Source organism: Pocillopora verrucosa, chromosome 8 (assembly GCF_036669915.1).
Source record: "Pocillopora verrucosa isolate sample1 chromosome 8, ASM3666991v2, whole genome shotgun sequence".
In the NCBI taxonomy this organism is placed as follows: domain Eukaryota; kingdom Metazoa; phylum Cnidaria; class Anthozoa; order Scleractinia; family Pocilloporidae; genus Pocillopora; species Pocillopora verrucosa.
The window spans coordinates 8,731,978-8,744,688 of NC_089319.1; the positions used below are offsets into that span (position 1 = coordinate 8,731,978).

General features: G+C 37.1%; 1 protein-coding gene and 1 long non-coding RNA gene across 4 annotated transcripts; one reads left to right on the forward strand and one right to left on the reverse strand.

The window, feature by feature from the left end:
* Positions 1-2,009: 2,009 nt before the first annotated feature.
* On the forward strand, positions 2,010-9,314 carry LOC136283172 (uncharacterized). Of its 3 annotated transcripts, XR_010718606.1 has the most exons (7): positions 2,010-2,142; positions 2,549-2,608; positions 3,406-3,496; positions 4,304-4,412; positions 4,523-4,612; positions 6,697-6,836; positions 7,666-9,314. It is a non-coding gene; the product is annotated as an uncharacterized lncRNA (long non-coding RNA). The 3 variants fall into 3 exon arrangements; XR_010718605.1 differs by having other exon boundaries at positions 2,549-3,496; XR_010718607.1 differs by lacking the exon at positions 3,406-3,496.
* Positions 9,315-10,808: 1,494 nt separating this feature from the next.
* LOC131779021 (ERC protein 2-like) lies at positions 10,809-11,939 on the reverse strand. Its single transcript, XM_059095540.2, has one exon. The coding sequence runs from the start codon at positions 11,856-11,858 to the stop codon at positions 10,809-10,811; it is 1,050 nt and encodes a 349-aa protein (XP_058951523.2). The 5' UTR covers positions 11,859-11,939.
* Between the last annotated feature and the right edge of the window lie 772 nt (positions 11,940-12,711).

A 12,711-nucleotide genomic window follows, 5' to 3' on the forward strand; every position in this document is an offset into this window, starting at 1 on the left:
CTTCTATTTCTTTTTGTTGTGTTTGCGTGTTTGTTTGTATATTTATCGCTCTGACGACGGGTTAACGCTCGAAACGTCAGCCTTTAAATTATTTACGATTTTCTGTAATGTGGTCTTAGCTCATATCAAACCTTGGGCTGACGGTCTATTATTTTAAATTGAAAGGAATGATAAAAATTTCAATAAAACAACTTCAAATTCAAGCGACAACAACCTGTGCCATGAAAGTGTTAGTATTGGGGTCACATGAAGGGCTCTTCTTCTAATTTTCTCTAAGTTTGAAATTGCGAGTGAGAAACTGGGGCAAAAACTTCACAACCCGGCACGAACAAAGTCTAAGTTGCGCATAATCTCAAGAACATCGGCCCTTTAATTGGCGAATATATATCTAAAATGTGGTGAAAATTATATCATTTACTTTTTTCCTACATTTTGTGCGCACGCTTTCGCTCATCTCCACTACGAGCCGAGCAGAGTCAACAAATATCAAATCTACTAATAATTAAAATAAATAATTACCCAAAACACTTCACGTTGAAGTCAAACATGATGTAAACACTTTACAGCGACTCCAGGGTAATAGGCTATTAATTTGTTTTAATAACACTATTGTGAAATAAACATAGACAGGAAACAGCTGAGGCAAAACGAGTTATTATCATTCCACAGTCAGTGTTATGGGTTTACTTCACTTTTGCGATGTTGAAATTAACAAAACTCTCAAGCCAAAGGGAAAATTTCATTCTACTTAATTGCCCAAATGAGTGTAATTTTGATTAGCGTTGTAAGAGCGACAGGGGGGTTCCAATCACACATCACGCTAAATTTTTCTATTAAATCACGCATCACGGAGAATTTTTTTAACCAATCACGCTTCACGTAAAAAGGAGTAAGTACGCTGAGCAAGCACTATATGATTTCAACCTATCGGATGTAAGATTAAAAATGATATTGCATCCAACGTTTTTTATCCTGGAATGAATTGCGTTTCACTTGTCATATTGCTTTCTTTAGACAAATAAAGACGACTTACTTGGTGAAACCAATATCAAATCGTACTTTATAAGTATTGAACATCGAAATTGTATGCTTTTCTCCGACAGGTTAGAATGTGGTAGTACTTTGTAATTGTATGAATGGAGTATCTTAAGGTTTTTTTTTCTTTTTTAAGTTTAAATAGATAGACACTAACTTTCCTCTGCGTTCCTCTTAGCCCTAAACACTTATTCTAGCGATAAATAGTTGGATTTGCTCATTTTTTGTCGTTATTGACCACCCATGGTGGACGTTTAGTTACGCAAGTAATAAAGCACTCAGCGGCTTTACTGAGTATGGTGTACTCTCATTCAGTATTGCAGATGCTGTATACAGTAAAGTATTATTATGTAGTTAGATACGCTCGTAGATATTTGTACCCTCAATATAATGAAATTATGGCAGAACAGAATCAATAGAAAACCAAAAGAAGTAAAGAAAGGAACGAAAGAAAAACCCAATTAAACAAGATTAAAACAGTCTGTTTTTCTCCACAAATAGAATGCGCAATATTTGTTTGACGAGCGACAATTACTCGAAAAAAATTCTCAATCTTTAAATTATCCATATGTATCTTGTATCGTTTCCTTAGTTTCGCGATAAATATGCAAACACACTATACATAGGTATGGTTATTTTCTTAATGATACACAGTTCTACGCGAGCAAGCTTATGAGGACAGTTTCTAGTAATAACGAAGCACTTGAAAGTACCAGGGTGAAAAAGAATTTAACCTGAACAGTTGCCTAATAATAATAAACAGGGTAAGACTGAGATGACAGTCCAGATACACGGCTCAGATGGAGTGTTTCAGTGTACTTGTTCCCAGCAGTTTGTAGCACCTTTCCTTGCCTACCTACTTGTGTTGACCGTGTGTCTAATTCCATGCAAAGCAACTGGGAACGAGTCATTTGCTTCCCATGAGTCCTCGTGTTGGAAATACTCGTTACCAAGTTCTTTCAATTTCTCAAAATCCAACATGGCGGCCACAAGGGCATTGGTGTTACTTAATTGTCTTTCATGTTCGCGAAGAAGTGGCAAGTTTCTTATGGTTTTTACTCGGAATTTGAGTGATGCAAGAGTTTTATTTAGTCGCAAACCCCCAAGGTAAAACGTTTGTGTTTCAGAAATGCCATTCATTCGTGGAGCGATTTGTACAGTTTTTGCAGATGTACATCGCATGCAACATGCAGTCCTCGATCCAACGAAAGTGAACACCTCATTATTAACTCTTTTCACCAACATCAGTATGCATAGTCTCCATAGTGTTCTCTACACATCATTTAAGCTTCTGACGTAAATAATTTGTGAAACAATGTAGAGCTTCTTAAGTTGGTGATTGGTCCTACATTCTTATGACCCCAATGAGTGATTCGAAGGTGATTTGGTAAGGAGAAATTAGATGTTGGTCACTCATAAAGGTCAAAGAGTTAATGCCTTAAGCCATGTCTGAACAATTTTAATTGGCTCTTTTTTTGTTTTGTTCATAAGCATTTTGTTTTCTTATTTGCAGAATACAAAGTTGCTACAGGACTAATATTGCAAGGTCAATGTGCTCATCTCAATCAGCGTTGTAAGTGCTGAACACAGTTTTTCTTGTCTTTGTTATATTAGTCGTGCCAGTGGAAAGCTTAAGGTTTTGAGGGACATGATGTTATATTTTTTAGTATCTACTCATATTATTGATCTATCTATTTATTTAATCATCTATTTAACAATTATTAGATTCCTTGTTACCCTGCATCTGCTAAGTAATAGCGGAGCTTGCAGAGTGTAGCCCTATAATTATAAAAAATAGTAGTAACCCATCAAGCTGAAAAAATTTGGATGTACGACCGTACGACAGTACGACTGTACAACCATACAAGGTGCTACTTTTAACATGCGTGGTCAACTTTACTGTGGGCACACCAATGCCACAGCTTTGTTCAGTAGTCCAGTGGTCAGTGCACTGGGCTCCGAGTCAGATAACCTGGGTTCTAGTCCTGGCTGGGGCAAGGCGTTGAGATGTGCAGGAAAAAAAAATGCGAGCTCTTCTTCTAGGCTTGGCTAAATCTATATATTACATTACAGTTGAATTCAAAATAATGGTAAGATCAATAAAATGGCACACAGCTAAAGCTGAGAGTGTTTTGTGTGATCCATTGCAGAGTAGATCCATGGCAGCATGGAATCTATTTGTTTACGAAGATAAAGAGAGCAAAAAATTGTTAATGTTAATGTCCTCTATGTATTTATCCTCCTATAGATCATGGTTAAGAATCAATCACAGTGCCTGCACAATTTAGCCATTTGAAATTTACTTATTTACTCATTTATTTATTTATGTGAAAATTGCAATGGGATAGTGGTTGATTCAATTGATTTCAGGTAACAGGTTTGGATCTGAACCCCAGCCAGCTCATTTTGTCATTTTCTTAGGCCACACTCTATTGATTCAGGGGTGCCTCTCTCAGCTCAGGTGTGTCAGTGGATATATAATGTGCTCAGATGGTCAAGAAATCTTTGAAATTGCAGAGGGGAGGGGGTGGGTTTATATCCTCTCACAGTCTCTCTCTGATCCCAGGAGTATGATTTGTTATCTACAAACACTCTAGGAAATGTCAAAAGTTGTGTAGGGGAAAGGGAGTGGGGTGGATTTATCTTAAATGGACAAGCAAACTAGTGGAATAATAATACTTAGTTATTTATTTAAACTGCATTGAGTGACAAGACATATGTACAAGAATTTTTTGTGGAAGAGAATATCACAAATGACTCTGTGGTTACCCTCCAAAATCAAGGAAAACATGGGTTTTCAAAATTTGCCAGGGAAGCATGGTTTCAGATCCCCCCTTCTGGCGGCTACATGCAGTATATTTAACTAGGCCTAATTGCATTAGTTAACCCACTTGTTAAGTTCACACATCTGCCTATAAAAAATTTGAGCAACATTTCCTTGGTTAATTACATAACTTTCTTGCTACTTCATGTAATTCATAAAGACCCTGATAACAGCATCCAAGTTCTTAAAGTTTCTTCACCACACATGCTACAAAACATTTTTGATTCCAAGAAAATGTGTTGTAAGTGTTTGCAACCTTCATACATGTATTTCATGCAGTCATGTTGTCTTCAGTGCACCCCTAATCAATATTTGACTTTAAGTGAATTGTTTCCAAACTTATAGAGTGTACCAAATTATGTTCTTACATGTACTTTCAAACCAAATTATTATATATTTCATTAACATCATGATAAATTAGTGTTTTTTGTCATATATCAACAGAGATTTCATAGTAAGATAAAGACAAAGGCAGAACAAGTCCAACGAAAAAAGATACTGATGACACAGATTCAACATCATCACTGAGTCAGAATGAACTTCTGAAGCAGATGTAAGCTTTAAACTAATATCATTGCTCCATTTCCCCTTTCCAAAAAGAAGTAAAATGGTACCTTCAAGTTATTTCTTTTTAATTTACTGATTCTGTGTTAAAATCCACAGAAATATATTTGATACTGATGAAAAGGTTGAAATTCCCAAAGCTGCAGATTCTCATATGACCTCCTCAATGTTAGATGACGAACTTGTCAAGTAAGTATAGTACATTACTTATTTATTCTCAAAATCTGCCAAGTAATCATCCTCTGAAGTTTCTAAAAATTTCCTTTCAAATTTCCTGAGATGACTTTGTTCTAAATCAAAATTACACTTATGTCTAATTTACAATTTTTCTTTTCTCTTACCCATTTGCTGGTTTACTGTAACTGTGATGATGTAAGAATTCATATGTACACAGTACATGTGTTAATTCCCAGCGGGAGATTGTAGGGTTGGACTGTATTGTCTTAATTTACTTTTCTAAAGTACATTAATTTTGTACTGTCACCTCAAAAGTTCAAGGTTGGATATGACCAGGCCTGTATCATTTTGTTTAGAAACCATTCTTTGCTTCTGAGAAATGAGGGATAGGGCAGTGCTCTAGAGAGTTGGTATCATTCCTTGGAGTGTTAACCCAGAACTTTGTGGACCAATTAATTGCAAATGACACTAAATTTGTTTTTTCTAAATTTATTTATTTTTCCCCCAGTTTCTTTACAATGGTGACCCTCCATGGGAAAACGGACACTAACGCTTTTCCGTTAAACGGTCTCGAAAAACGGTTGTAAACGGATAGTAAACGGCTAACTCGAGCGTTTAAACGGATGCCATTACCGCTTAAACGGATGGCAAAAAATTTAAACGGTTGACCAAAGTCCAAAAACGGATAGCTTAGGCCTTCAAACGGTTGACCAAAAATAAAAACGGATAGCACGAAACGTTAAACGGTTGACCAAAGTTCAAAAACGGATGGCTCACACTGTTAAACGGTTGACCAAAAATAAAAACGGTCAGCCCGAAACGTTAAACAGTTGACCAAAGTCCAAAAACGGATAGCTTAAACCGAGAAACGGTTGACCAAAATCGACAAACGATGAGCCAAAAATTAATGTTTAACGGTTGAGCCGGCGAGATCTTCTGCGGAAAAACTTTCAGAGTGACAACGGATAATTATCCTTTAAAGCGAAAATATTGAGCATGATAATTTGAAAAGTAATAACTAGCATATACTTGCGCATTTTATTTCTGGGTTAATTACTGCCGCTTTCGTGTGACATTCATGAAATAAGCGCAATTTACTGAGAATAGTTTCGCTGCCGAATATCCTGAACGGCTACCGCGAGAAACTCATAATCTTCTCCTTTGTCTATTATTATTATTATTGAAAATGAACTTCATTTTTTCCTGTTCGGAAGTTTCGCGAAACAAAGTTGCATATGCAATGCCGCCACCTTGTCTGAAGCCGAGACGTTTCAAGGTCAAATAACGCAATGAAGTTCCATTGCAAATAAAAGGTCGAATCGGTGTCACGCACCAAGCGGGGCCGTTAAAATGATTGTCAATAAAACCAAGAAAGATGAATCAAGATGATATAAACAGAAAGAGAGTAGCCGATTTAGCAGTCCATCGACTGGGGGTCTGCGAAATATACCAACCCGGATATTTCAACTTAACTTGTTTGTCAAAGGATGCGACGGAAACTCGCTTACTATGATCACGCAAAAGATAAAACCAAAATAAGATACGGTCTTTCTGTATTTCAAGAACCGGCGAGTATCGAGCGAACGTAAGATTGATACTTCGAACTGCCCATAACAGAATGATAGGCAAACAGCCCAAAGCTTCCCGTAGAACTTTAAACGGATAGCTTTTTTTTTAAAACGGGTAAGCAAACCGTTTAAATGTTTTTGCTAGAGCGTTGAACAGATGCAAATTTTTTTAAACGGATGGAAATTTTTTTAAACGGATGAACAAACCGCTTAAACGTTTTGGCAAAAGCGTTAAACGGATGCAAATTTGTTTAAACGGATGAGCAAACCGCTTAAACGTTTTAGATAAAGCGTTAAACGGATGCAAATTTTTTTAAACGGATAAGCAAACCGTTTAAACGCTTTCATGAACCGTTTAAACGGATATAAACGGATAGTAAACGGTTTTGCAGCTTAATCGGAAAAGCGTTAGTGTCCGTTTTCCCGTGGAGAGTCTATTCTTGTAGAGTTTCTTATGATCAGCATCTATCCCTTTGTATTTCATACATACTCTGACAAGAGTTTTACTCACATGTCTGTAATTTTCAGGTGCCCAGTGCAATCAACCAACGGCGCCGTCGATTTTTGGCCATTAAATGGCTTATCAAAGCTGCTCGGGAGCAGCAAAAAGGCAATGCTCGAATGTACAAAAACTTGCCAAGGAGCTGATGGATGCTTACAATAAGGAGGTGGGAAGTCGTTTTTATGGAAGTGTGAGGCAGTTTACAGGGGTGTATTTTTGTTTGTCTTTCGGTCGGATAGTCACGTACAGATATCAGGGATTAAAATAACTTCACTGAAGTAAGACTAGGGCTAGTTAGTTGCGGTTAAAGTGGCTGTTATTTATATTCGACGGGGTGTTACTAACACCAATCATCTAAACATCATCTTTGTGTAAATTTTCAAAAATTATACTTAAGATGTTACCATCGTCAGTGATAATAAAGAACAGATGTGGAAAGGGACTTTAGGTACCCAATAAGGGAAGCATTTCAACGCGTTTATTGCGTGTATATTTCGTGTTTAGAAATTTTGAATGCATAGTACTTCTTACAGTGCGTATTTGCGTGGATAGACATGCTCCAACGAGTAACAGGTTAATTTAACCTAACTGTATCGTCTTGAAAGCAAAATTGTGTTGAAATTGCAGATAAATCAGGAGCTATTATTAGATTTGGCACCAACTTCCCAAACCTAATGATTATCAAGAACGAGGAAGTTGATGGTTTAAGGAAACGGGAATGTTTTTATTCAAACTTTATATTTGAGTGCAACTCAGTCTCTGTTGTTATTATTATTGTTACTAAATTATTATTGTTATTATTATTGTTATTATTTTTATTATTATTGCTATTAATATTGTTGTTATTATTGTTATCTTCATCGCTGGTACCATTCTTTTACATAGCAGGCAAAAACACATGTAACAAATACATGCAATTGAGAGTTTGATATGTTGTTACTTTTTTTATGTATTATTTTTACTCATTTATTTGTTTATTTTTTTGTTATGTTCAGGGTACTGTTATTAATAGGAAGCACGAACTACACAAAAGAGCTGAAGACAACAGAGCTTACGCACACTTTCGGTGGTGGTAATACTGTACTAAAGTACAACAATGAAGCGTTGAGTTCCATGATTTTCTCTCCATTTTCTTGTTTTACGTGGTGTTTCAGCAGAGAAATCGCTGTTTGGTTGAAATGCTGAATGATCTTACTTTGTAAACTCAAAAGTATAGGTCATGGAGGACAAGTCTACAAATACTTTTCTGTCACCAGAAGGCCCTTCCCTATTGAGTATAAAGTAATGTTGTGTAAGAAGTTTGTAGTCAATTTAATCATTTCCTCTTTCTTCATCGTTGTTGTTTGGTTTTTATTTTATTGTCATGTTTGACTTCCGCTTTTCTTCAAGCAATGTATTATATCTGGTTTGACTGTATTTCGGTCGTGAATTTTAAATGTTTAAAAGCGATAACAAGTTATAGCTTTTTGGCAGTTTGATGGTCCATTGCGTTTTATCGCCGAATTATTTTAGTGGCAGTAGCATGTACGTTTCTCGTCTAATGGCTCATCAGTGCGTTTTATCGCCGAATTATTTTAGTGGCAGTAGTATGTACATTTTTCTTCCAATGGATCATCAGTGCGTTTTATGGCCGAATTATGTTAGTGGCAGTAGTATGTACGTTTTTCTTCCAATGGATCATTGTATTGATCTTATCGGTCAACGGGGAATTTGGGGAATAGGACGTGAAGCGTATGCATTCACTCATGAAACAAAGGTGTCAAATTGCTGCTCAACAGAGACACTTTCCGCTGTGTCTAGTCGCATGTCGAGTGTATGTAAGTTGACGACTAGGGAAGTTCTTACACATTTTCCACACTTGCTCTCTGATTTTCTCTCGTTTCTTTCCTGTCATTCTTAGTAACCTTTTTGGTATACTTCATTGAATGATCAAGAACAGGGAGGACCACTGAAGATCATATTTTGCTCATTTTGGACAAGCTTGTGCCATTTCACTATCCAAAACGAGTTACTCCCAAAAACGGATCAATATTCCGTAACGGTGACTCTTTTTTAAGGGAAAGTACATGGACGAGGCATGTCCGAACGATTTGCTGCCCAATAGTTACATTGTGTGGGCCTGGGCTTACGCCAGGGTATGTGGCAGTTTCAGTTTACCACATTATCGGCAAGCGGTTTGGGCCATATATTGCAGCTGAAATCTCTTCGGCAATTACTTTTGTTTTCATCAAGCTAAATCATTAAAATTTATTTTGTCATTCTCATTGCCATAAGTTTTCAATTTAAGATCAATAGCTTTGCAACACAGACAAGTCGACGTTCGCGTGAAAGTTGCGGGAAGGAAACATGCAATATGATAATTTTCGGATGTCCATATGTGTTAAAGCTTGTAACATACAGTTCCTTTTGGACCTTAGCTCTATGCCGTCAACAATAACTGCGAATGCAGTTGAATTTACACGCCTCTTAAAACTTATTATTTTAATATCAGAGCTATATTTGAATGTGAATTTATTTCATTACAATCTGAACTACCGGATGCTTCTTCAACATCCTGAAAGGAGTTAATTATTCATGTCTTTCAAGGAAATTCTCTATCGTGATGTAAAAATGTAATTTATTTATTGCCTGTTTCCCCACTTAACGTCGGTTGAAAATTTTGTATGCCTTAGCTGCAATTGATCAATTAACACACTATATTTCACCAAAGTTTTAGCGCAGTTAAGAGCTGGAGTAAGTCCTGATAGCTTATTTTGTCACATTTTAATATAAAACGAAAAGTAGGATATTAATTACGGAAATAGCTCGAGTGATAAATTGTTTGAAAGGGAAAGTGACCACAGCGCATTTTACGTGCGTGATGGAGATGAGTGACATCTGATTGATGGTTCAATAATCGAGGTGTCCGAATCAAATGAGAGAGTCCAAGGGTTTTTGATTGTCATGGCAACGTGGAGCTAGCATGTGTGTCCCAACCAATCGTGTCAATGCATCCTCGTGATCGCCATTACCATATATGGTACACCTATATGGTACACCTCTGGACTCTATTCAAATTACCCCAGGACAAGATATTCATGATTTGGAAAACAGTATTTACAAAATGTTTCTCAGTGAAATGATAAAGAACTAACTTGCTAGCCGAAACCGTCGATCAAAGTCCTTGTATGTTCTCTCAATAAATTCAGTGCAATAATTATGCAAATTTCATTCATACATTCAAGATATTATTCTCCTAAAAAGGCGACGTACCACTCGGCCTAATTCTCGGAAAAATCTCTAAATATTCTTGATAGTTTCTCAGAATTTTGCTGCTTTGAATTAACCTGTTTTCGAGCTTTTTACGAAAATATATTTTACACGCCATCATTCATAGGAACGCAGTGAGTCTTTAAGCGAGTGTATCTACCTAAAATCAACTTCTAAGCGCCAATAAGTAGACCATATGTATAAAGCGAAAGCAGGAAGACCGAGATAGCGGCCTGAAGGAGACACTATTCTGCATACAACTCCTTCGTTTTGACCAAAAATTATTCCTCTAAATTCTAGTGAACTAACAGAAAATATGACGTTATATCTCCTCCTTTGCATCAAGCTAAAACTATTCAAGTTTGCAATGTGTTAGTAACAGCCTAAAGAAGATAAAGGAGAGACCGTGACTTCAACGGTTGTAAAATGAAAGTGCGTTAAATAATGTTCGCAGTAGATTAAGCGACAAGATCCAAATTTGTAACAAAAGAGAATAAAATATGTTTGTGACAGTTCAATTCTACAGCATCATTATCTATTCTACTTTAAGATTTCGGTGAAATTTCGAGCATGTTTCGTTTTGATTTCGGTTTGGCCACCACATGCCCTGTTAATTCTCGGCGATTGATTTTGGTGCAGATCGTCTGTAAATTGCTCACATTTTGCGCGATGCTCACGTTGCACCAATTTCTATGTAATCTTGACTAACAGCATTTCACGATTTTAAGATATATTTTACAAACGTTTAATAAATGTGTTTTTAAACCATTTTAAACACTACCGTTGGAACGAATTTCACCGATGAGATTGAAACGCCATGTTAATACTGTGAAACTCGGTCACTCTACCGGCAGTTGTTGCCAACAAGATATTTAGGCCAGTCCAACGCTTAGGCTGGATCAATTGATTGATGATTGATGTCATCCCAGCTTAGTTTCCTTTTCAATTCATCCCATCTCTCAATCGCCTGACGTTTAAGGTCTCCCTGTTCTCTCGCAATGTCTTCTTCGATGAATTTCAATTTATACAAGTATTCTTCATTATAACGGTCTGGAAGTACTCTCTGGTACATCATCGCTTGCACTCGCGAGCACATTTGACCAAGAAGAATGAAAGCATTCTCAACTGGATCAGGCAAAGACTGGCTACCTCTTCCATAAGACTGCACTAGTTGCATACTTTCTTGGAATTCCTTTTTCCATTTGAGGTCGTCTTCTTCTTTTTGGTCGCGTTCCTTCGTCATTCTCTGAATATTCTTCGACAGTTTCTCTATGGTTAGTTTCATTTCTTTTTTGTCTTTCTCGCTTTTCTTGCGTGCTTCCCTCGCATCCTCCCATTCATTCTTCAAGGCTTCAGTAAAGAGCTCCAAACTTTTCAGCGCATTTTCAAGCTCTCTGATCCTATCTTTCAGGACAATTATTTCTTTATCCTTCGATGCCAATGAAATCGTCAAAACCTTGATTTCTTTGGCTCTCTCGTCGTTTTGGTCTTTCAAATCCTTAAGTTCCCTTTTCATGGCTGTTATTTCTTTATCCTTCGACTCCAGTAAGATCTTAAAATCCCTGATTTCTTTGTTCTTTTCGTCGGTTTGGTTTTTCAAATCCTTAAATTCGAGTTCGACATATTGTAGTTTCTTTTCCAATATTTTCCTCTCGGTTTCTAGTTTATCAACTTTGTCCTTCAGCGCTTCGATTTCTTGGTTCTTAGACTCCAAGGTAATCTGTAAGTCATCGTTTTGAGCCCGTAAATCTTTCAAATCCTTGTTTAACCTTGACAGAGTCTTGTCTTTCTCTTCGATTTCCTTTTTTAAAGACTCGATTTGCCTGGTGTGGTTCTCTACTGTCTCTGGGTCGCGGTTCAGGGCTCCTATGATACCGAACAGAGTTGGTTTCGTCACTATGTCGGTAGCTTCCTCCCGTCTTCGTCGATTTTCGCTCATCTTGTTGCCAACTTTAATGTCGTTTACTCGACACAGCTCTGACTATACCTTCGGCAATGGTGTATCAGTGGAGCACGCAGTTGGCTGGTTGTACCTTGTTTGATCGCTATGACGTGTTCTTCTCTAATATCAATTTGTACGCATGTTTATTTTATGGTTGCCACTGACACAGGGTTATAAACTGGGTGTTATAAATTTTACCCCGGGTTTCTCCCTGAAACGTGATATTTTAAAAATATAGATTTTCCCTACGGTGGCTCAGTTTGCTGCTCTGAAACATAATGCTACGAAAGTATGGAGGTTTATAGATTTAGCCCAGATTTCTGCTCTAAGACATATTTCTTCTGGTTTCGAAAGGATGATCATGTGTCTGAAAATATTTTTTAAGATTCAAAAATTAGCTGATATATTTAAGGCTTATATTTTCTGAGTGTGTGCTTCTTGACAGAACTCAAAGCGAACACCCGGTGATATTGTGCTAAAAAAGCATTTTAAGGCTCTTTGTCAAAAGGCAATTATTGGTTAAGTTAGAGGTATGCGTAGTCTGCGTGTGTGTTTGCTTTTTTTTCTCGAAGCGGAAAAGGTTGATTAAACATTCGGTAAAAGACTTTGAAATCTAGCAGTGTTCTGAAATGGTTCCTTTACTAGTCAAATTCTGTATATGTCAAGAAATGCGAGAGAAGATTTGGGAACTCGGAGCTAGCACCTCACAACACGACACGCGGAGAGTCTAATTGCCCACAACCAAGACATCTTTCCAAGAAGACCATCCGTAGGCCGTTGGTTTGTGTACATATTTTTATGAAAGTAGGTTTAATGATGTGTAGTTCTTTCGTTTTAGGAAATCTCGGAC